This window comes from Penicillium canariense, assembly GCF_028826845.1.
Source record: "Penicillium canariense strain IBT 26290 chromosome Unknown utg000003l_segment0_segment0, whole genome shotgun sequence".
Taxonomy (NCBI): domain Eukaryota; kingdom Fungi; phylum Ascomycota; class Eurotiomycetes; order Eurotiales; family Aspergillaceae; genus Penicillium; species Penicillium canariense.
The window spans coordinates 2,378,829-2,402,140 of record NW_026622730.1 but is presented as its reverse complement, the minus strand read 5'-3'; the positions used below and the strand labels follow the sequence as shown (position 1 = coordinate 2,402,140).

Below are 23,312 nucleotides of genomic sequence, written 5' to 3'. Positions count from 1 at the left end.
ACTGGCCAATCCCATGCCTTTTTCGGAGCGCACAGAGCAGGTGAAATGATGATGGGCGATGCAGCTGCTATACATAAACAACAGGACCAATTAGGAGGCCGTATTCAGCGGGGCGGCATCCTATCCTTACTACGTTTGTATATGGTTCGGTACTAAGTCCAAGGCTAACAGCCTCTGGGGCCAACTACTCTTCCATATCCACACACCATGCGGAGTACGCCTGCATACGCGAGGCCCATGTTCGGTTTGCAACCCTGTTTTCTTCTCCACCAAAAATTCCTATCCATTCAAGCATTGGTGTCCGGCTCGGTCTGCTCCATGGGGCTATGCCTGTATGTATTGGCCCCCAAAATTTGTTTACAGTACCTTAGGGGGCCTTGCGACCGACTTGGTCCTGAATAATCATCGTCCTGGCCCTCTTCGATTCTTCAAGGCTGAAGGATCCGATTCCTTCGTTGCTATCTCTACATTGTCAGGAATGTGGTGAGGTCGAACGAACGAGATTACCCAATATGACAACCACGTCTTCTTCCTCGGCAGCTATTCCGTTAACGACCGAATTTGCACCCCCAGCCTCGTGTTCCAGTCTTAGCTGGGTTTCTTCCGATTGCATGAAAAGCACTTGCGATGGCGTCTACAACATAGTACGAACACCCGACACAGACTGCTTTCCCTCGGGATGGGCTACCACGCAGACCTGGTTCTCACCGGGTTATTATTGCCCGACTGGATATACCGTGGACAAAACTGATATCGTCACGAGTGGGTTGGGTATCACTGAGACCCAAGCGAAATGCTGTCCTGAGTACGGAACTACTCCATATACCCCAAAATGGAATCTGATGCCAAATTGTTTTTCTTTCCAGAGGATTTGCAATTGCGACCAAGTCCCCCCTTGTTTGGTATACAGCTGAGCCTTGCACCGCGATAAGCAGCGGGGCTACAACCATTACTTACACTGTGCTCGGCGCGACACCAACTACTACAACCGCAATCACCTACAGAAATCCTATTGTGCATGCGTATCCTATTGAGCTCAGGTGGCAATCCACCGACCACCCTGACCCGGCTATAACCAGTTCCGTGACGGAAACTTCACCTGCCAGCTCCGCGACCTCAACAACCTCCACAACCTCCACGGCCGCCGCAGACAACACATCAGGCCTATCACCCGGGGCAAAAGCAGGTATTGGAGCTGGCGTCGCTGTTGCCGCTATCAGCGTGATTGCTCTCGCACTTCTCTTCTGGTTTCGACAGAAGAGGAGCCGGAAAAGCTCTGCGCAGGCCCCCGACGGATCTGTTCGTGATGGACCGGCATTCAAAAAAACAGTTCCATCAGAGCCCGTGGAGCTACCTACACACTCGGACCCATGGACACCTGAACTGCACGGAGACTTTTCACCAATGTCTGAGCTTGGTAGCGATCGTGTGTGTAGTGAGCGTGGGTATAGTGCGCGCACACATAGCGAGCGTGCGCACAGCGAGTACGGGCAAATTTGAGACTCATTTGCAACGGAGCCCAAATTAGCGATCGAGCAATTCAGCCACCAGCATACACCTTTCTTTCTGTGCATCGTTGAATTGCGGCATATATGGTTAATTGAAGCTAAAGCCTCCTTTGGAAGAAAATTCCATAGCGGCGGCCTTATGATTCATAGTGTCAATAATGTATTTTATAATTACTTCGGTCGTCTACCCGTTCCTCCGCTTATATGTATCGAGAAACAACTCTTGTACCACCGCAGAGAATATCCAGTCGGCATAGCATTGCTACGACAAGGAATGTTCATGGTACGACAAGGAGACCAGAATCACTGTCTTTGGCTATGTGAAAAATGAGAAATTCATTAAAAGCTATGGTTATTGAAATCCCTACTCAGGAGTTATCGGACTGGGCCGTATCTAACAACACCTTCACATTGACGGACCCTCGGGACCTTGGAAATGCTTCTGGACCTCAAAATGGCCATCTCAACATATATTCGTGTATTTACATGGAGAACGCGTCACTACGTCAATGAACAGGGAATATAGTCCAGTTCCGCCATAGCCCTCATTGCTCCTCTCGTTGTTATGCTGCCCTCTTAGCGTGCGATATCTAAACCAATGTGGTTCCTCGTTGAACTTCATTGTTATGTCGGATTTCGTATAATGGACACATCTTGAGTATGAAACTTCATCCGCCCATAAAGCTATCGTATTCATCGTCGCTGTCGGAAGATGTTTCAATTACTGTCACATACTGGATTGGATGGATTTGCTTTTCATCCGAGTCCTCTCCTGGAGGCGGGAAATTCAACAAGCCCTGTAATGACCTTTCGTCTATCACCATGCACATTCGATAAGCAGTTGAGTTCCCCTGCTTCTCCTGTACACGAGACCAAGATTTGAAATGCGTTTGAATGGTGTCTGCTGATGCGCCATTGAATTTTGCGCGATCATTCATGATGACCGAATTGTGTCGGGCCCAGATTTCATGATATGGTGTTGGATCTGTATGCCTCGAAGTATTGTTTTGTGAAGAAGTGCATTCCGAGTAGAGTCCGTGTTTGATGTAGGAGTCAAGTAAATCAACAACACGGGGGAATGCAGTGTCCGATTCAGGTGTGTAGGTCGTGCGATAGATAACATAGCCCCATGTTGTTTCGCTTTGAACGGCAGTATGAAGGCGCCGAGTCGGCCAGGGAAGCCAACTGAGACTCATTGGATTAGATCTAGATAACAGAGCTGGAGAGACCCAGAAGAAAGAGACCCAGGTAGAGAGGAGATGGGATGAGAACGCCTGACGCACTTAATAATACCGCTCTGTTTAGGGCACCTTGTCAGGCTGATCCTTTCACTAATGGAGATGTTGAGAGCCCCACCGCCCCCACCCCAGCCTCATACCGTATTTACGGTGATACTGTAGGGGCGCATATCATTACTAGCGTGCTGCCTTGGCCCTAAACATGTGAATTCGGGTCGTCATTTCATTCCTGGACTAGAGCGGTGGGCCTTAATGCAGGTAGAAAGGAGGGTTGACCAAAGAAGGTACAACCGAAGTGATCAACCGGTTGGACCCGTTTTTGAGGATTTGAGTATCCGTAGTCACTTAACCCGTGACATAAAACATGGGTCTGATCACGTGTGTAGGTAATACGCCATACTGTAGATGTTGGTGGTAAAGTTTTGTCGATGCAGTCTTCAATTCTCGAATCTGTAGACTGACTTATGTACATCGCTACAATGACGCGCAACACAGCACGGTGTCGAGCACAGACCGCCCAATCTGCTTGGCTGTCTGGCAAGGAACGATTAGGATTGAGGCTAAAAGGGGATCCCAAAACGCTATACCTGATTTGGAAATGCTTATATGCTTCCTGTTGTGACAACTTGGATGGCTGAAAGACACGCGAGACTCCAAACAAAGTAACCCTTACTATCCTCGGAAATGAGTTTGGAATCATTGTATGGAATTACTTGACATGATTTTCCCGATAGCAGTTGCAATCCAGACACAAGATCGAATTCTCAACTCCCATGCCGATTGGACTGTTTACGCTGTCTGTCGGAGACAGATACGTAACAGAAAAAGAGCAGAAGATGTAGTGTTATAAAGCCTCCACCTCATCGATTAAAGCGACCATGAGCCCAGTGATCTTATGGGCTGCGTTCGTATTAATTTCTTTTTTACATTCGGCCGTATCTGGTTGTTGTTGTATTAATTAATGTCCTGGGGGTAACAGAGGCGGAGCCTTGCGGCCCTATCTACCTCTGCCCCTGAAACCTCCCGAGGGGTGCTAGGGACGTGCTAAGCTATGGATTTTTAAGTACATTGACCCCCTAGAAAGTAACTCAAGCATACGCAGCGGCTGGTAGCCTAGTTTTTGTAATCTCTCCCCGCCGGTTGGGACAGATATGTAGAGGTTAAGAAATATGCTAGGGGTATACCCCGAATAAGATTCAAAGCCTCGACCTGTATGCGCCCTGGAGACCAACCTACACTCTCTGTATGATCCACGAGATTTTGCCCAGCCCATCTCCTGAGGGGACCTAGTAAACGATCATTGGTCGCTTTTCTAGGGTAACTTGCTTTCTTACTGACTCGTAAACGACGATCATACGGTCTATCATTGTAAGAAAACTCATGTAGGATGCGAACTGTCCTTAGATCGCTCCTGCCATAGGGCACTTACGAAGAGAACGTCTGTTGAGTGGGAATGTGTCATCAAACTGTCATTTACTGATGAGCATGCATGAACTTATATAACCCCAGGTAGACACAGAACCCAGGTTTCTGCATGAGAGCTGAAACAAGCTAGTGGTAAACACCCATCTATTTATCCTTCTCACACGAAGCCCGGAACTAACCAAGATAACGCCATGGGCTGATATGACGTGGGGAAACCCGAAATGTATGATGTTGATCAGGTCTATATGACCAAGGACAAACCAGTGCAGTGGTGGCACAAAACAGGAAGAATAGGTTGAATGAGGAAAGACTGCGCAATGCAATGGAGAATCAAGTGGGTAAAACCAAATCGCAAGGTTCATTAGATCGTAATGTATCATATACCCTCTCACTTTGGATGGGAACAAAAACTTCACAGAGGAATGTTATATGGACTGTTCATCATCAGAGAGTACCGTATCGCCCACGATCCGAGCCTAGAAGCGCCTGGCCCTCCTGCGAGGCGGAAGCACGCTCATACTCGCTCCGAGTAGGAGAAGTCGAGGGAATCCAGCCGCGCATCCAGCCCCGCACACGTCTCCACCGGCTGCGTCCACGCTTGGGATCTTCATCATCCGCCTCGGTGAAACTCTCGTCATCGTCATCCCGAGGACCGTACATGAGGAACTGCACGCCCATATACCCATCTAGCCCAAGAACGCCGAATGCGCCGAGGAAGAACGGAATCCCGCGTCCGATCCACTCCCAGCGGTCGTTTCCATGCCCATCCGCCCATCCGCCACCGCCGTAGGGCGGAAAATCAGACCAGACGTTCGGGTTGGTAAGGAGGGAGGAAGAGTAGAAGAAATTTCCGCAGAAGGCGGCCATGAACAGTAGCGGAGAGAGACCCTCGGTGCTCTTGCGGCGGTAGTTCTTGTAGAGCTGTGGTGGCCGTGAGCCGAGATAAAGAATCGTAGACATCCAGGAGAAGATGCGGCCCACGATCTCGATGATGGTTTCGCGGGGAGCGTGAGATATGGGCGGATGAGGCAATGGTGATGGCGCAGGATGGGCGGGACTGGCATTGGCTAGCACGGCGCATACCAGCGAGGCGATGAGCATGGTCCGGGGCAGCGCGAAGGGCGGGCTGGCCGAGCTGCTGCTCACGCGCACGGAGCGGCGTGAAGAGCTAAATTTCTCGGTGGTATAGGGAGGTGTGCGACCAGCAGTCGAATTCAGAGTCGACCCTGTCTGCACGCCCATATCATGAACCTCCGACTTCTTAGGTGCCATATCGACCGGTGCCGGCGGTTGGTGGGTCGCATTGTTGCCTGCGAGAGCCACGCCTTCCAGAATACCACCCCGGGCATCGTGGTCGTGCGAGTGTGGCACCGCATTGTACCCCTCATACTGGTGCGATTTATAATGCGTGTACCAGAAGAACTGAGTCACCAGTGTAATATCGACCAAGACATAGTAGCCTGCAACCACAACCTGCCACCCTGCCTGGCGCGTGAATAGTGCGCCAAGGAGATTAGTCGCATCTCCAGCACACCAAATAACCAAGAAAAAGATCGATAGACCGGACGTTGACTGCAGCTGGTAGTTCTTAAAGATCTGCGGGAGCTGGGCAAACAGCCATGAGACGATGCTGAGGGTTCCGAGAACAGATGAGATCAGCGCGAGTGGAGTTGGGAGGCAAATGTGGAGGTGCGAGGAGATAGCGGTCAGGAAGGGCGATGAGGGTTCGCAGTGGTCGGGTAGGGACCCTGGTAAGAGCGAATGTAGCAGAGTAAACGGCATGACCCGGCGAGTTCGTCAGACTAGGTCGCGATTGAGGGCGCGGCCTGCGTTCTCAGCAAGGACTCCGGCAGCAGGGTCGATCCGGGGAAAGTGAGCACGCGTGGGCTCGTGGGGTGGAACGAGTCGAGATGGAATGAAGGAGAGAGGCGGATCGAACGGATAAAGACAAAGAGGTCTAAAGCGAGTCTAAGGAGGAGTCTATAAAGAGGAGAGGAGAGCTGAAAAAGCAAAGGAGCGCGAGAACAAGTCACCCCTCGCACATCACGAGAGCCGAACAACGATCTTCGCCCGAATGGGGCTTATCCGGCTTATCTGGATGATCAGGCGTGACTCAACGAGATAAGCGACAGGCCTATCAGCGCGGGGCCGATTTAATCCGGCTACCTCAGACTTACTAAAGGACTTTAGTCTCATCATTGAAATCATCGAATCGAGGCGCTGCTTGAGGTTATTGTATCGCTCATACATTTCCATGAATATCTGATCTAACCTAATTACCACACATAACAGGCCCCGTTCCACTTTGAGGGGAATCAATGTGCTTTGGGAACAAAGCCACCGCTAGGACCCGCCAAATCGAGGGCCCTGCATGTCCACGTGACACTTGCTACAGCATTGTCGTCCCAAAGCCTGTTATATAAGCCGCCACCGTGAAAATCTTAATAGGTAAGATTGTCCTCAGACCTTTTTGGTCTATGTGAATCGTCACGTGAAGAGAAGCGGCTTCCGATCTCACAGCATCACCGCAACCGCCAGGATAGCAGCAGCACCGAGGAGGCCAGTAGCGAGCACAGATGGGGCAGCAGCACCGGGGGCACCACTACCAGAGCCCGAACTCGAGCTAGAGCCTCCAGACGAGCCGGTGGATGAAGCCCCGGTCTCGACGGCGCCAGTGGCATAATGGCTCGAGATCCACTCCTTGACGCTGCTGGGAAGCTGCCGGTACCACGATGGGTAGTGACCGGCATGGATCTCGCTGAAGATCGATGCGCGGGCCGACGGGTTCTCCATCTGCGACAAGTAGGACATGGGCACAGCGGTGACAAGCACCGACTCGATGGAGGGAGGAGGGATGTCGGCTGACAGGCCGGACGGCATTGTGTAGCTGGGAGCCGCGGTTAACGAGGGAAAGCTGATAGATTCCAAGTTCGAGCCGGTGGCATCGGGCAGGTAGGCGCTGTAGTCAGTCGGGAGGTCGCTGTAGGCCGTTAAGTAGTCCATATAGTTGGTGTCGGTCTCGCTAAGAAAGTGTTAGATGGGCATATCAAATCCCCATGGAACGCATGGGCCCTGAGAATCTCATACATACAGGCTGTTGAGCTCACTCATCAGGCTATTATAGTAGTCATCGCCGCCGCTGCCTGATTCACCTCTCTCCTTGACGGAAGCAGCAGCCAGGGCTGACAGGCAAAGAACCGCCAGAGTCATGGAATGCATAGTGATTGATCAGCACAGTAAAAGAATTTAAAGAAATTGAAAGCGGAGTGGGGTAAAGAGTATGAGCCCACTGGATATCAACAAAAGAGCGAAAACGGGGTGAAGCCATTCTTCTACAGCAGGAGATAGACGCCTTTTAAGAACAACACGCAGCAGATTCACAATTGAACCCCTGGAGACACGGCTCTTCCCATATTGGATCTTCTGTGCATTCAGCCTCTAGGACCCGAGCCCTGCTCGTATCACTTCATTAAACTCAAATATCGAAACGGTGCAATCCCATTCCTGAAAAGAGCTCTTATTATAAGCTAACGGGAAGTCCCCGGTGCAAGTGGAATCCAGGGCCCACGTTTAATCCAATAAAGGCGAGCCCTGATCTACCTGAAAGGGCCTGTGTCTCCAGTAAATAACCGGTGAACAGGTATTTTGTCTTGATTCGGCACCAAAAATGGACCGGTGCGACGATTATGGCTTTGAGGAGGCTCGTATTTCTAGAAAAACAGGGTTCTCTGCCGGAGGCCCGTATACAGACGGGTCAGTTATTCTGATTGTCCCCTGGATGTGTAATAGTCGCTCAGATAAAGTTTTGGGGGGCCTAAAGTAGGGTCCGTGGATGCAACTCCTCGGTAATTCCGGGGGGCGGGTAATATCATTCTAGAAGTTGGTTCTAGGCGCAAGAGAAGCTCGCTTCCCGTTAATCCCCTGGCTAGCAAATCTTCAGTTGGCGTATTGCAGAGTGCATTTCTGCGCGTGGACCCTATATCGACAGGTTTAGGTAGTGTGGGCCTTGCGGGAACACATACGAGGTCGGCCTGTGGATCGAAAGATTGAATACGAGAGCGGCGGATTTTTCTCCTGGCCCGACAGGCCCAGATTGAATTTAGACTAGAATTTTCTCGACCTTCTTAGAATAGAGCCATGACCGAAGCCTGATGTTCTGAATTGCCTTCATAGTACAGGCCTAAACCATTACCAATACAGAACCAGACATGTTCGGATGGCTTCGCCGTTGATGAATCCTACGTTTTGCAAGATAATCAGGAAGATATATGCCTATCAAGATGATTGATATATACGAAGATCTTTCCGCTGATGCACCAAAAGTCAATTGTGTGGTAAGCTTCTGCTTTAATTTCTCCCATCGGGGTTTATTCACTTGGCTAACAATCGGGAGAAATGAAGTCACACATGTCCGCTGTGTTGACAGCATTGATTGCGATTTCACTGCTGTCAAAATTGGTGGTTTCCAATCCAAACCACGAATGGACAGCCTAGGGATTGTACGTTTAGGTTCGAGTGTCGAATCCGTGGCCGGTCAATGGGTTCGTTTCTGTGCGGTTTCACAAGGAGCGAGATTGGAAGACAGCGGATAGCCATGCCTTCATTTGATAGGCCAAAATGGCTTTCAATCTCCGGTGACAGATTCCGAGAGAAAAGGGCTAGATTGAAAACAAAGCTTAAAAGGAGATTGATGTTGTTTATATCGGACTTCTCTAGATAGATGGTGGCTGTCAAGAGTGCTGGGCTTCTTGTCTTTATTCCAGCTTGATAATTCCTCCCAATAGGTATTAATGCTACTCTCTTATTTCTATCTACACGGAAGTCATCAAAATAGAGTAGGACCTTTGGCGGCAAGGGATTGGTAACCTACCTATATATATTGTTATTATTGCCTCTCAACCGCTGCATTACGAGTTTGTGTCGCAGCCTAGTATTGCAAGGCGCCTTAGTATGCTGTAATGTTCTCTCCTATTAGAACAATCTCTATGTCGGAACATTATTCTGGTATGTAATGTGAAGCTAGCATAAACACAGCGGGGTGCACCTAGGTCATTTTAGAACGAAAAGAAGGCAGTACATCGAGTCTTTAGCTCTCCAACAAGAGCCATTGCGAGTGCAATACAATCATGACAACTCCCATTGCTACATTACAACTCTCGAAAGCTTTGCCAAGCCACCCATCTACAAATCATCCTCGTCGCGGTGACGCGAGTGGCTGCGGGAATGACTATGCCGATGGTGATGATGGTGATGGTGATGCCCATCTCCATGATTCTGATGGTGCCCATGAATGTGATGGTGCCCATGATCCTGACGGTGCTCATGCGAATGCCGACCATGATCCTTCAGCTTGTCTTCCAGAAAGTTGCTCACGATAGCACCGCCAATCGCACCGAGGAGACCATGGTTTTTCTTGTGTCCAAAGTAGTATCCCGCGGCGCCGCCGGCAAGGGAACTGCCTATCCCACGTTCGCTCCCAGGATCGGCGTCTTCATCCGATGCACGATTATCTCCACGGTGGTAATGTGCGTTGTCTGCTTCAGATATATGGACAGATGGTGGATGAGGACTGAGGGACGGAGTGTATCGCGGTTGGTCGGCGGGATGGCCACTTTGAGCGTATTAGTGCTGGCCTGCGCTGTTATTCAAATCACGAGTCCATGACCCACTAGTATCCCAGGTTTTCTGGAATTTTGCCACCCTGGACAGGGGGCATTCCAGAGGTCGTGGCTGGACTCATATAATCTGGCTGTCCCACGGGCGTATGACTCTGCTCTGGGTGGCCGCCTTGGTAGGGCTCCGGTGCGAGGTGATAGGGCCCCGGACCTGAGCTCGGCTGCGCGGCATAGGTGTAGTTCGGGTCGGGCTGTGGCTCTGCAGTGCCGTACGGCTGCTGGTACGGGTGGCCGGGCTGCTGGTGATATGGACTCTGCTCCTCCGGAGGGTAGTAGCTGACCCCGCCCGGCGTGGGCGTCGAGTATGAAGTATACGGGTTGTATGGATCCGCCATGACGGTGCGATGAGAGGGCAAAGAGGAATTCTGGAGGGACTTTTCGCAGGCTGACGGCAGTGACTGGTTCCTCTTCCTCTTATATGAAAGAACAGAAAGTTTAAGACCAAAGCCCAACTCGACGCCCCCAGGAGGTACTTCGGAGCCCGCTGATAGCGGGAAGGCGCCATGCATCATGGTGCGGCTGACATGCCCACACGACCCTCCGTTCTGCAAGCCGCCCGGAATGTGCTGACTCCAATCACAGTTGCAGGGAATGGGCAAGCAAAGTCTAATGAAGGGGCCACCTTGGCAAGAATTGCCGTGATATTCATCTACGAGTGGTGATATTTTTGGAAGCTTCAAGGTCTTGGGATTGTACATCATCTCTCTAAGATAACGGGGCGATGAAGTTTGAAAAGAAAACAAATGAACGCGGACAACTCGGGGTATTCCGGCGGAAAGAACATCAGAGGAAAGAGAAAAGAGAAAGCGACGCACAAACACGTCCGATGCAAGACAGTGCTGGCTCTTGGTCGATTCAGAACCACAGGTCGCTCGCGCCTTGGCAAGGGGATGGAACCAAGCGCGGGGGAAAAGATCCGATGCATCAGGTGAGCGGGTAGGGAAGCAACAGATACCTTCGGAGAAATGAAAGCCAAGATAGAGAACGAAGTAGGACCGGCCAGAGGTGATGTGCCCAGCACACTGGAAACTCCTATCCTGCTTGAGAGAGATTCTAGGAGATAAGGAGAGAACTTTGGGGCAGACCCGATGAAGATATCCACAGATACACTGGTAAAAGCAACAAGATATACATCAGAATGACTAGGCGGTCGGGCTCCGCACGCTCCGCATTGCACTGGAGTATCTCTTCCGCTGAGACATCCAGTTGACAAGCATCTCGTCGAGTTGATTGTTCATCTCTTTGAGCCGTTTGCTCTCTTCCTTGAAGAGACGGCCAGTGACGGGGTGGTCAGGACCGGCAGGGGGAATATTGGATTTGTCATGGACGATAATGAAAAGGTCGCGAATGTCGTTTTCGTCATCGAGGTATGATCGTAGACTGGCGTCGCTCCAGGTTGGAGTGCCCACTGAGAGTGTGTCCAGTGAAGGGACGGGGGTAGCCTCACTACCCTTGAGGTCGACGTCGGCCTCAGGCGACGATGGTGGGGAGGCCGGGGAGATAGAGCGCGCCCGCAGCGCGGCTTCCTTGCTCAGCCCGGGTGCAGCAATTAGGATATGAGACTCCATTGGAGAGCCGTTGACCGGAGACTGCGATCCTTGGTCGGTGTGGCCAGCCACTACCTTCGGGATGAACTTCTGAGGCGGAGATGTCACGGAAATATGGCCAGTAGCCGCTCGCTGCTCGACCGAGTCGTAAGCTCCTCGCCATTGTGCTTCGCTGGATGGCCGATCGACCGGAGATGCCAACGGATCCTGGGACTCGAACGGAGTAACAAATGATTCCTTCGAGGGGCTCCGCTGGCTGACGGGAGAGGCCACGGCTCCTCGGCTTTCCTTGAGGTTGTCGGTTTCCTGTGATGTCACTCGTCGAATCGACTGGCCTGTCTGGTTCGCGATCACAATCTCTCTTTCCTTGATCGGATCGGATGCCACAGAATCGGCCTGTATATCAATTCGAGCCGCAGGAGAGATCGCAGACGGCGGTTGTTTCTGGAGCTTGTTGCTAGCCTGCCGCTGGGGTTTAACAGGCCGTTGTTCTGGCGACAGAGACTCTAGGGATGTCTTGGGTTGAGGTGAAGCTCGGAATGAAGATTCGGCTGGAGATCGCTCAGTCTCTTCGAAATCATCCTCGGGCGACTTGCTTTTCTTGTCTTTCCTCTTGAACAGCCCGCTGAGCATCCCGGGTTTCTTGTCTTTACGTTTCTTGTCATCTTTAAGCTTGTCCTGCGAAGCAGTCGCTTTGTCGATGGATTCGAAGCTTCCACGGCCGGTCTTGAGAACAGTCAGTTTCTGATTTAAACATCCCAGTTGGATAGTTAACCTACATCTTTCCAGTCGTTAGTCAAGGTAGTACTGCTAGATTCATCGCGCAGCAGATTAGGCGTGAGGGAGATCTTTTTCGGCTCGGCAGTGTCGTCTTTGAAGAAAGAATCTGTATTGCGTACAGTGCCATTTCTGGATCTACTGACAGTAGGTTCTGTTGTTCCGGCTGGGTTAGATTTTAACGCCCTTATTAATGAAAGTGACGGGTTCTGGATTCTTACCTTCCGGGTCAAAGAACTCCTCGCTCGACCGTCGCGGCTCAGAGCTTGTTCTCTCGGGTTCTTGCTTTTCAGGTGAGTGTGTGCCCTCGCTCCGCTCTGCGGCCTTCTCCTTCTGGGCCTTAGGCCGGAGAGGCTCCACAATGATGTCTTGATTCTGCTCTTGAGCTTCGTCATCCTCCGACTCGACTGTTTCATCGTCATTGAAGAAGTCGCCATGTTCATCTTCTTCGTCTGTGGAGAACTCGACATCTGACGCTTCGATGTACGTCGGTGCAGCAAAGTTGACGGTTTTCGCATTTCGTCGTCGCATGGCCTTCTTCAGAGGATTCTTAGACTTTTCGGAGTTATCGCCTAGCATGGTCGCCGAGAGATCGACGTTTCGGTGTTTGTTTAATCTAGCGAGACGTTCGGTGGGCGTTTCGATGTGCTCTGCAGGAAGATATCCAATACTTCCGTCTTTGACCACTCGTACAAGCCACCAGTAACTGTTGCTATCATCCAGAAGCACCATAGTATCTCCCTTGGCGGCGTTTGCTTGCCCATCGACGGTTGCGACGAAATTGTGAAGCGCGTAGACGAATTCAAAGTCAATATCCTCTGCGCCTGATTAGCTTCGAATTCTACGCGAGGAGAAGCCCTCAGCAACACACCGTCATCGATCGAAGGAGAACTGGATAGTTTGTCCATCATATCATCATCGAGGAGATCGTCGCTTTCGCCGTCTGCCAAGTCGCCTTCTTCATGATCATATTCCCCGTTTTGTCCTACCTCTTCATCTGTATCTTCAGGTTCGCGGTACATGTCCATGCCGTCGCGGGCTTCATGACCGCCGTTGGAACCGGGAACCCCCAAGATCTCCGACTTCGAGTCTTGATCGGCATGGCGAATGGAAAGTTCCTGGTGGGGGGCAGGCCGGCCGCCCCCCAACGGACTAGGGTGTTCGGGTTGTTTGGTGTGATCTTTGGCCGATGGGGCATCGTGGTCTTGAAGGTCCAAGGTATCTATATCACTCGGTGGTCAGTACTAAGACCCACAGCGTTGGGCCCCGACAACTATTGCGTGAGAAGGAAGGAGCTTCATGGAACGTACCGGCTCGGATCATCTGAGGCCTTGTCATGATGGTGTTTGAAAGGAGCGTGGAATCGGGAGGGGGAGACCGAAGAACACAATTGTGTCGGAACCGGGGCGATTGGTAAACCAGCACTATCGGCCTGAAACACGGAAAGAAAGAGATGAGCGAGCTATCGAGATCCCGCCGACAGAGTCTCGAACTGGACAATGGAATTCCCACGCAGGCTCCAGGAGCTGAAGCGGTGACCCAAAAAAAGAACGACTGCGCCTTGACAAGGAAAAGGTGGGGGCTGGTCCTGCGCTTTCAGTCGCAGCACGGTGGGCACGGGACACGCGAAAGAAACTACTGCCAGAGCGACATTGAGCAAGAAGGAAAGGGCAAATTCGCAATAGAGTCAAAGTCAAGGTCGAGTCGCATCCCCAGACCTGGGCCAAAAGGAGGTTGCGTCCAAAACAAGCGCCCCTTGCGCGCGGCTAATCAGGTAATCAGGGGAGTTGGAGCCCCTGAAACCAAAGTGCCTAAAGGGGTAAGTAGGGTACAGGGCTGGGATATACCCCGTGTATGCACGTGATCGTGCTGACTCGTCACCTACTGCTTCCGCATCACATGACTCTGCGTCATATGATCTACGACTAGTCCTGATCGAGGCACCGGGACTCCGGCATCACCCGAACTTCCCGCTGCTCCGCTGCTCCCCGGGTTGCCCTTGCGTTGGTCACAGCCCTTGCGTCGTTGCTCTGACCAATCCCTCCAGTAATTTCTTCTCTGACCTCACTTGGCTTCTGTACCTCCTCTACTTTGCTCTCCACCAAAAAAAAAAAACCCCCAACAGCCAATTTTACGTCTTTTGCCCTTCACCCTTCACCCTTCACCCTTCACCCTTCTTCACTCTTCATACCCAACGCGTCACTTGCACCTTCTCCTCCTACCACCCACCTTGCGCGTTAATTAGCGTCTCGTCCCCGCTTTCTAACACGCTTATCGCCCCACATCTTGCCTGCGGCCCCGAAATCATCAGACACGACAACATCAGATTCCTTGACGCGGAGGGTTCTCGGAACCCGACGGCAAGCCTATCGCAGGCCCGCAACCACGACGTCGTTCACCATACCTGCCCTCTCGCTGAGGGCATGGCGCACCCGGAGAGGCACGGGCTAGCAGGCTTGAGGATTGAGACTTCGTTCCACCAGCCGCGAGCAGGATGGTCGGAGGATGATGAGGTGGGGAGGAGAAGATCGACAGCGGGTGGCGATGGTATCGAGAGCGACCGCACCAAGATAAATCATGATTACAACGCGCGCCGCCGCGATACTAATGAAGGCCGCAGAGTATTCAGTGAGATGCATTCAGCTACCCCTCCCATTTCAGTCCCTCGCCCCGATGGTCGTCCTGCGGACGATGCCTCCTCTTTCCCTGACAGGCCGGACGACGTCCAGGGCTCTCCCCTAGACAACTATCTGCAAACGCGTCGTCCCTCCATCACTTTCAACCCAAACGTTTCTCTCGATTCGGGCCTTCAGCGCCCGCTAGAGCAGCCTCTGGCCAAGGGAGATGTGAATAACCGGCCCCCGCAAAAATTCGAGTCTCGGACCTCAGGCCTCCGAAACGCCCTTTCTCATGACGATGACTCGATCGACCCAAAATCAGTCCCGTGGGGTTATGACTCGAATCGATCTCATGAGCAGCGGGGTATTCCGACCGGATCTTCCCGCGGCCGACATCCTGGAAGCCCCGGGAATGATTCAATGACCGGCACCGAGATCGACCAACCGACCTCCCTCACATCGCTGTCGACGGCGTCTCCAATCGCCGAAGAAGTGCGAACGCCGCCTGGAAGTGTCAAAGATGCCTTGCTGTCCCCGCTCTTTATCACCTCGCCAACGCAGTCATATACGTCCCCGGAGGACCGGAGTGCTTCATGGTCGGGGGGTATGATAACTCCCTTCGGAAGCAAGACCCGCCCTCCAATCCTGGATCGCAGCGGTAGTCTGCGCAACTCGACCACACGGCATGGTTCTCGGCGGTCTACTATTTCTAGTGGAAAGTCGCCCGCTAGCATGTTCCTATCCATGTGGTCTGGCAAGGACGAGCCGGCATCATCGCCGGACGAGGAAGGCCAAATGGTTGGCACCGACTACGTCCTTGGGAAGCAGATTGGCTTCGGTGGTTTCAGTGTGGTCAAGGAGGCCTACAAGGTTGAGGAGCAAGGTACCACAAAGCGACTTGCCGTTAAGATTGTCAAGAAAAATGTGGCGGGTCGCAGCGAGAGCGAAAATGAGGAGGTTCAGGCTGAGTTCGACCACGAAGTGCGTGTCTGGCGGTATCTCAACCACCCCCACGTATTGACACTTGATGCCGTGTACGAAACAGACTACGCAACATTCTGTTTTACTAAGCTCGCCATCGGTGGCACTCTGTTCGATCTCGTCCGCCAAAATCGCCAGGGGCTCGAAGCAACACTCGCCAAGAAATATTCCTACCAACTTGCGTGTGCGATTCGCTATCTTCACGAAGATGCTCGAGTGGTGCACCGCGATATCAAGCTGGAAAACTGTCTTCTCGACCCGATCGAGACTCCCGATGGTACGACATCTTCCACTTTGGTGCTCTGCGACTTCGGAATGACAGAATGGATGGCCACCGACGATGGAGGTGAATCCCCCGACCCTTATGATGAAGTCGCCGATCGTCCTCCGCCCAAGCAAATTGGCCCTGCGGGCTCCAGTACCAGCGTTGCAGGCAGCCTGGAGTATGCCTCCCCCGAACTGCTTCAGTCCGCAAACGGTGTCATCCACCCTTCGGTCGACATCTGGGCCTTCGGAGTCATCGTCTTCACACTGCTCGTCGGGTCACGACCGTTCCAAGATTCCTTCGCCCCTCGTATCCAGTCCAACATTCTGAGTGGCACGTGGAATCACGACGCCATTGTCGCGACTACCGACGAATCGCTGCGCAGGGACCGACAAGATGCCCTTGCCTTGGTCAGAGGCTGTCTTGAGATGGACGTCCGCAAGCGATGGAGCATTCGCGACATACTTGCAAGCTCTTGGCTGCGAGAAGTCGCTGAGTCTGTCGAGGAAAGCTCGTCAGACTCGGTGTGGAAGCTTTGAATGTTACAATTCCATCCTCGACATTCTATTCCAGTTCCTCACACCCATTTCATCACCCACAAAATACTGCTTGACAGATGACACTTTTCTATGTCTATTTGCTTTTTCAGTCCGGCGCTTCTGCTACTCGTGCTGGCAGTTTTTTCTTCTTTTTTCCCTTACTTTTGGAGGTGTTGATCAGCCTGATGATACCCATTCATTTTTATTCCTATGAGATTGCCAGCATGGTTTTCTTTTCGCCCTTTCTTTCTTTTCTTTTCGTTTCTCAGCTTTTCGGATCTACCTTCGGATATTTCAGGGCTACTATGAATTTTCTATTGAAGACATGAGGTTCTATATGACCGGATGGAATGGATACTTTACGAGCGATGGCGAGCATGGCGTTTCGTTTTCGGGGCATTTCATTGTTCTACCCCTCTCTTTTCGTGCGGCTTGCTTTCTATGATGTACGTTATATGAGCGGATCTTTGTGTTTTTGCTCGCTATCATGTCCTGCGCTTTCTCTGCTTTTTTCGTCTTGACGTGGATGGTGGCTTTTTCTCACAACGATGATAAAAAAACTTTCAATCTACTAGGCTGCAAACATAAAACTTGGGAAGATGATAGGTAACAATTCGACGGCAACGCACGTTGCATACTCAATCTAGGTATCTGCTACCTACACATGTGTTATAAAGAAACAATTCTCTATGATCGAAGCATATTCAAGGCTAGTATACATGTACATAAAAATGCTGGACCAAGGACCAACATTCAAAAACCCCCTACCAAGACAAACCACGATTCCCACGGCCCAATCACCAGAGCCTGTTCTCCGGCAAAATTTTCTCCTTCTTCGTACCAGCAGCAGACTTCCGCTCCTCAGGCGAGCGGAAGAACAAACTAGGACCCTCCATCGGCTTCAGCAGGTGCGCCAAATACCCACGGTGCGCGGGATCACGGTAGTACTCGATATCACGACGCCGCGTCGGGTCCGGCAGGCGGTACTTCAGGCCAAGAGTCTTCATCACGTTAGCCTCGGACAGGTCCTCCGGCGCCTTCTCCGCCTGCAGCAGCTCCTTGGACCCGCTCTCAGGCGACCAGGCCAGCGAGACGAAGGGGTGCGACTCATTACGCAGGATGTGCCGGATCGAAGAGCGTGTATAGTAGCGAGTTGTCAGGGAGCCGCCGGTGGCTTCAACGGCTGCGATGGCGGACGCGGAGGCCCGCGAGACGACGAGGTGGATGGGCTGTTTTAAGGCGGTTGCGGAGCCGCCGAGGACCTTGACGCCATCTTTGTGCTGGTGGATGCAGCGGGACTGGGTGAGCTCGCGGATGGTGATGGGGCGCGTTGGATCGATGCGGCCCTGGTCGATCCATTCTTGGATGCGCTCCAGGTTGACGGGCGCCATATCAACGGAGAAGCTGGGGGTGGGAGGGAGTATTAGCCGGGCTGGGAATGAACAATGACTCTTCAACGCGTATCAAGAGACGGGCGAGCCAATTGATATCTATTTCGAATCGTGCGAGCCAGGCGGGAAAACATACAGATTCTTGTATCCTCTCTCACCACTCACGACGATATCAGGCGTCTGGCCTCCATTGAAGTTGGCAGGAACCTTGCCGTGCTGCTTCTGACCCTTGTGACCACGGCCCGAAGTTTTTCCCTTGCCGGAAGCCGGACCACGGCCGCGACGGATGCGCTTGTTGTAGGCCGTGGGATTGTCTGAAAGCGAGGAGAGGATGGAGGCGTTGCGGGATTGCTGAAATGTAGGGGTCAGGAAGGCTAGCGGCGAGGCCTGAGTGAATTGCCGTGTGATGAACTGCGACAGCTGCATCGGCAGCGCCATCAGTCGAGGAGGCATTGTGACAGTGTTGCTGGTTGATTTGACTAGAGTCAGGTTGTTGGTCGGGAGGACGGAGATCTTTGATGAGGCGGAGAAATGTCGGGCCGATGGCGCCGGGTCGGAATCAAGGACGGAGCACATCACTGCTTACACGGCTGGACTCCAGGCCTAAGCCAACCGAACAATAGCTAATGCAATTTGCTGCTAATTTCTGCTATTAGAAAATTTCGGGCAATTATGCTGGGGATAGTTAACTCGGGTTCGACCGTTTCAACCATCTCTTCTATAAAGTTTACCACCGAAGGGGAAAAAGATGCGGTATAGAAATCTAGTTTCTTCATATGCTATAAGAGACAGTCCCCTGGAGTAAAACGCCATAATATGCCAATGCACCACAGCCATGACCCATTTGTCCGCGAGGGCAAGCAAAAGGGAAGAAATAAAGAGGAAACGCCTCACATGCCATCCCCGATCACAGTAGTCTGTTTCACTTGGGGAGGCGAACACCATAAACCCTTCTAGCTGGGATGGAACGCCAAGCGGGGAAAAACAAAAGCAAACCACGATCATGGAACGGTAAATCTGTACATAGAGAAGAAAAAAAGACGAGAGGAAAAAGATGTGGTAAAAGATATACAGCGAATGGTAGGTGGTTTTTCTCATGGGATAGGTCATAACGCGGTCACGTCGTCAGCAAGGAGAAGGATGTTGGAAGAGGAAGGTGGTTTAGCCAGAAAATTGGGATGGAGGGAACAAGGGTTGGAAGTGTGTTTGGTTCCACGTCTCCGGGTAGATATAGGGTAGCTGGCCGGTCTTTCGGTCAGCAGAGGTCTTCCCCAACGGCTGATAGTGCATGTGATCGAAGGGAACACTGCGTTGCTGCTGCATGGAGGTAGAAGGAGGCGCGATGAGCAAGGTGTGCACCGAGCGAACGGGTCGGTAGGGAGAGTTGCGGTTGGCGAGGAAGAAGGATGGAGAGAGGTGTTTTTGGGGGGGAGTGTGCACGGAGTAGGCGGACACAGCTGGCGAGACGGCGGCAGACGAGACACCAAATGGGCTCTGGTGGTGACGGCCCAATTCCGGGAGCGAAGGTGTGTTGTAGATGCCAGATGTCACAGGGGGCATGGGAACAGAAGGCATCTGCTGAGACCAACTAGAGTTCCGGTTATAGACTGGAGGCATGAGAGCCGGAACTGGCAGTTGGGAGACCGCAGTGGAGGAGAGAGATGGAGGCATTGGGTTGGAGGACGCAGGGAGGTTAGGAGGAGGAAGACGGGAGATATGTCCTGGCACCTGGGGATGGGCGACAGGCGCAGAGGTCGGGGTCAAAACGGGCGGCAGAGTAGGAATCACGGGATTCATGTGGGCCAAAGGAATCGTCAGGGCAGGAGTAGTGTTTGTAGAGGTCATTGCGATGCGCTTTGTGGGGTGAAGCTCATCCTCCTCGTCACGGCTGCGCTTGCGGGTTCCGCCCAAAGCAACCTCACCAAGCTGCGCAGGACCAGGGTAAGGGAGACCAGGAACCGGCGGGAACCAATTCGGCTGAGGCTGCGACTGTGGTCTGAATGCGTCGGTCGGGGGCGATGGCAACTTCGATGAGGGCGATTGGGCCTGCAATCGGGGAGGCGAAGCACGCAGCAAGGGGATCTCTGACTCGGCGGGGAGCATCGAAGCCTGGTCAAAGTAATCACCGAACAGACCCAGTTTCGTGTGCCATCGAGACCATTCCATCTCCGAAGCGAACAGATCGTAGCGGATGTTGCTGAGGAACTCGACCTCCATGATATGGATCTCCTGCACCGCGATGCCCGAGACCTCGGCCCATGTCTTATTGGTGTAGGTGTTATCGTCGAGGACTGGAGCTGAGTCAGCACATCATCACCAATCATCATGAGGGCGGTGAAGCGATAAGGGCACTCACATTTATTGCCGAGCATCAGCGCCACGGTCATGAGCCGAAATTCACTGCCTTTCTTTCCCTTCACGCCTGAATTGAACTTCTTGAGTCGGTAGATAAACAGCAGAGCCAGCAGAATCACATTCTGGCTGACCTGAGTAGTCGAAAGAATCGTGGCCACCCATTTCTGAAATCCAACGGTTGGCATAGCCTCAGCGACGAGAGAAGGTATTGAGTGGCGGCGTTCTTCGATGGCTTCCAGCTTCGACGACTTCTCGAACCAGAAGAGGCAGGTCATCTGTAGAGACAAGACAGTTAGTTCTTCATCGTTCCTCTCGTAAAAACAGGGCGTCCCTGCTTACTTGAGCGGCAAACTCGGCCAAGCTGCGCTTGCTGTTGTTGATGGACGAGGGAATCCGCAGCTGCGAGCTTCCCGTCGTCGTTCCATTCGACTTCTTCTGGCTGGCTGGTTCTGTCGCGGGGGCTTCCTTCGAAGGCGCGGGTGCCGAATGAGTAGTCGCGCGGTTGGGTTTCATAGAAGCAATCATGGACGACGAGATTGAATCGAAATGCGGACGCGAGTGGTCGTACATGTGGGAGGACATCCCATGCCCTTTCCGCCCATATGCGGCCGGTGGAATGGCATTGTAGGTCACGCCAGTCATGTCGCCGGGAGGGGTGGGCAGACCGTCTCGAAAGGGAGCAGTGCAGCAAGAGCCCGTAGGGTCGAAAACCGTTTTGGTTGATGGATATGCTTGGGTGGTCAAGTCGACGGTTGGAGTGATGGGGCCCAGAATCGAGAAAGATCGAGAGCCCAGCGTTTGGGGAGACATAGGGACAGGGTGGAGAGAGGTTGGCAATCAGGTTAACACATGTGGGAGTAGGTTTCGTTGGGTGCTTTCACTCTCTGACAAGGAACTGGCGATGGGAGGCAAACAAGCCGAGGTGATGGTTCAATACCTCATGTCCAGCAAGTATATATGGATTTTTGAGGCAAGACACGCTCGTGGGTTGAGGTTGCAGCGAAGACAGTATGCAAACCTTCCCCAATTGGAATAAAAAGGCAAGCGAGTGAGTTGCCTGTGGAGCGCCTAGGCGACGATGTTGAATGGGCTCGCGGTCAAAAGACGTGCGAGGGAAGGAACGAAATGATATAAGAGAAGGTAGCGTTATTCACTTCCAGAGGGGCAACGAAATGATGTATATGGAAATGGCTAAGAACCGATCCGTATAGGGAGTGGACTAAACCCGACTGGGGGAGGGAACCACCCATTCAAGAGGAGTGGCACTAAGCGGTGGAATTAAAAAAAAAATCCCCCCAAAAAGTGAAATTCCCCCAAAAGGAACGTTCACGGCTAGGCGGGACAGAGAAAGGATAATGCCCCAAAAGAGAATAGTGAGGGAAAATAATTGAAGGATGAAGTCAAGGCATCATCTCCATCCTTTTTACCGCAGAAAACCAAGTCCACTAAAGTAAGAGGACCCAGGGTAGGTTGACCCATCCGGAGAAAGCATCAGCAGCCATATATGGGACAGAGTTTGATCCGGACGCAGGTCCAGAGGGTTGATCCTCCTTTCTGGGCTTGTTTGGGTGCCGGTTTGGTCAATCTAGATTGATTGTCTCTGAGTGGGCGCCAAATTAAAAATAAAAAACCATGAATTTTATTATTGTCTTTTGCTAAAGAACCGAGTAATTAAAATAAAATTAATTTGAATGTGAAAGGGAAGGGAAGGGAATGGGAATACCGGTTGATGTCAGAGCCACTGGGGGGTCGCAAGTGGATGCACGCCTAGAAAGGGTAAGTCGCAGAGTAATGTTTACGGAGGTCACTAATCCCGGGGCCGGCCATCAAAGCCTCGCAGGCAGGGCCAGCGGGCGCAGAGGAAGGGTAGCCCTAGGGCGGAGCAGGGCGGAGGCCTACTGAGTCTGGCGTAGCGCGGGCTAGGTGGAAGGGGGGGGGAGAGGGAAGGGTCGTAAGAAAAAGTGGGAATTAAAAAATTGACAAAAAAAGAAACAAATGCATTACAAAGAGAAAAAAGGGAATTTTTTTTTTGGAACAGATTCAGCTGTTCGAAGGACAGATCCAAGACCTGCTGGCGTTCAACGAGGGATAGTCGCTGGGGATGAGGGACCCATATCAGATCCAATAATCAGTCGGGTTTAGCGTGGTTGCAACCGTCGGCCCAATGCCGTTGGGGTCCCCTTCGTACATTGGCTTCATGAATTTGGGGGGTGATGGGCAACCTGCGGACAGGGAAGTGGAAACGAGGCGTACGATACGAGGATAGATTACAAAAGTATGAGTGACCAACTATAGGAAGAGGTTGCTAAAGTTACCCCATCGTGACCACCCAATGGAAGCCCCTGACTGGATAGGAGTGTTCTGAAGGACCATGTATGCGACCTGGGCTGTGAGGGTGCGCAAGCATGTACGCCTCCGTGTTGCACCAGGCAGGGCAAAAAGAACCCGGGCTAAAATCCCAAAGACTAAGGGCTAATGAGGGGGGTGTTGCCGGGAAGCGCGGGTCCATGAGGGTTTGAGCACGGTGGCTGATCACTAGTCGGAGTCGTCACCAGGCGGAAGGCAATGGAATGGGGGGAACAGGTTGGTGGGAGCTGGGGGGGTGGAAAAAGGTGGTAGGAGTGGGAAGGGAAAACAAAGCATGAGAGGAAGGTAAGAATGGGTAAATTACGGGCCTAAAAAGGAATAATTAAAAAAGGAAAAACCAAAGGCTGGTGACGGAGCCAACAGGCCGGACAGAAGGTGAGAGGGTGAAGATCGCTTTCCGGGTTGGGCCGAGGGGGCAAACCAGGACGTTACGGCAAAAGGGCGGGCCACAGGCTCACCAGGGATGGAATCGGGAGTCTCGCTTCCTTTGATCGGCAGAAAGAATGAGGTGGTGGTGTATTATAGTACTTGTACTGTCACATTCCCCCGAAGAAGAAGAATGGGACGGGGGCACTGCTGGCTGAGGTAAGCTGAAATCGTAATCGACCCTCCCTCCGGCCGCTCAG

General features: G+C 52.3%; 9 protein-coding genes across 9 annotated transcripts; 2 read left to right on the top strand and 7 right to left on the bottom strand.

Moving 5' to 3' along the window:
• Nucleotides 1-512: 512 nt before the first annotated feature.
• Nucleotides 513-1,500, top strand: N7482_005703 (uncharacterized protein; the record flags this gene model as incomplete). Its single annotated transcript, XM_056687828.1, has 2 exons — nucleotides 513-805; nucleotides 867-1,500. 2 exons carry the CDS (start codon nucleotides 513-515, stop codon nucleotides 1,498-1,500), a joined length of 927 nt encoding a protein of 308 aa, XP_056543383.1.
• A 676-nt stretch (nucleotides 1,501-2,176) lies between these two features.
• N7482_005702 (uncharacterized protein) lies at nucleotides 2,177-2,704 on the bottom strand (the record flags this gene model as incomplete). The annotated part of the gene is made up of 1 exon (XM_056687827.1): nucleotides 2,177-2,704. One exon carries the CDS (start codon nucleotides 2,702-2,704, stop codon nucleotides 2,177-2,179), a length of 528 nt encoding a protein of 175 aa, XP_056543382.1.
• Nucleotides 2,705-4,615: 1,911 nt separating this feature from the next.
• On the bottom strand, nucleotides 4,616-5,953 carry N7482_005701 (PQ-loop repeat-containing protein; the record flags this gene model as incomplete). The annotated part of the gene is made up of 1 exon (XM_056687826.1): nucleotides 4,616-5,953. One exon carries the CDS (start codon nucleotides 5,951-5,953, stop codon nucleotides 4,616-4,618), a length of 1,338 nt encoding a protein of 445 aa, XP_056543381.1.
• A 371-nt stretch (nucleotides 5,954-6,324) lies between these two features.
• Nucleotides 6,325-7,390, bottom strand: N7482_005700 (uncharacterized protein; the record flags this gene model as incomplete). Its single annotated transcript, XM_056687825.1, has 3 exons — nucleotides 6,325-6,333; nucleotides 6,746-7,193; nucleotides 7,263-7,390. 3 exons carry the CDS (start codon nucleotides 7,388-7,390, stop codon nucleotides 6,325-6,327), a joined length of 585 nt encoding a protein of 194 aa, XP_056543380.1.
• Nucleotides 7,391-9,352: 1,962 nt separating this feature from the next.
• N7482_005699 (uncharacterized protein) lies at nucleotides 9,353-10,181 on the bottom strand (the record flags this gene model as incomplete). Its single annotated transcript, XM_056687824.1, has 2 exons — nucleotides 9,353-9,782; nucleotides 9,841-10,181. 2 exons carry the CDS (start codon nucleotides 10,179-10,181, stop codon nucleotides 9,353-9,355), a joined length of 771 nt encoding a protein of 256 aa, XP_056543379.1.
• An 807-nt stretch (nucleotides 10,182-10,988) lies between these two features.
• On the bottom strand, nucleotides 10,989-13,508 carry N7482_005698 (SH3 domain-containing protein; the record flags this gene model as incomplete). The annotated part of the gene is made up of 5 exons (XM_056687823.1): nucleotides 10,989-12,119; nucleotides 12,173-12,336; nucleotides 12,392-12,988; nucleotides 13,042-13,392; nucleotides 13,481-13,508. The coding sequence occupies 5 exons, from the start codon at nucleotides 13,506-13,508 to the stop codon at nucleotides 10,989-10,991; spliced, it is 2,271 nt and encodes a 756-aa protein (XP_056543378.1).
• Nucleotides 13,509-14,593: 1,085 nt separating this feature from the next.
• N7482_005697 (serine/threonine-protein kinase) lies at nucleotides 14,594-16,573 on the top strand (the record flags this gene model as incomplete). Its single annotated transcript, XM_056687822.1, has 1 exon — nucleotides 14,594-16,573. One exon carries the CDS (start codon nucleotides 14,594-14,596, stop codon nucleotides 16,571-16,573), a length of 1,980 nt encoding a protein of 659 aa, XP_056543377.1.
• A 797-nt stretch (nucleotides 16,574-17,370) lies between these two features.
• Nucleotides 17,371-18,417, bottom strand: N7482_005696 (mitochondrial 54S ribosomal protein uL15m; the record flags this gene model as incomplete). Its single annotated transcript, XM_056687821.1, has 2 exons — nucleotides 17,371-17,977; nucleotides 18,101-18,417. 2 exons carry the CDS (start codon nucleotides 18,415-18,417, stop codon nucleotides 17,371-17,373), a joined length of 924 nt encoding a protein of 307 aa, XP_056543376.1.
• Nucleotides 18,418-19,125: 708 nt separating this feature from the next.
• N7482_005695 (uncharacterized protein) lies at nucleotides 19,126-21,129 on the bottom strand (the record flags this gene model as incomplete). The annotated part of the gene is made up of 3 exons (XM_056687820.1): nucleotides 19,126-20,255; nucleotides 20,321-20,594; nucleotides 20,659-21,129. 3 exons carry the CDS (start codon nucleotides 21,127-21,129, stop codon nucleotides 19,126-19,128), a joined length of 1,875 nt encoding a protein of 624 aa, XP_056543375.1.
• Nucleotides 21,130-23,312: the final 2,183 nt, after the last annotated feature.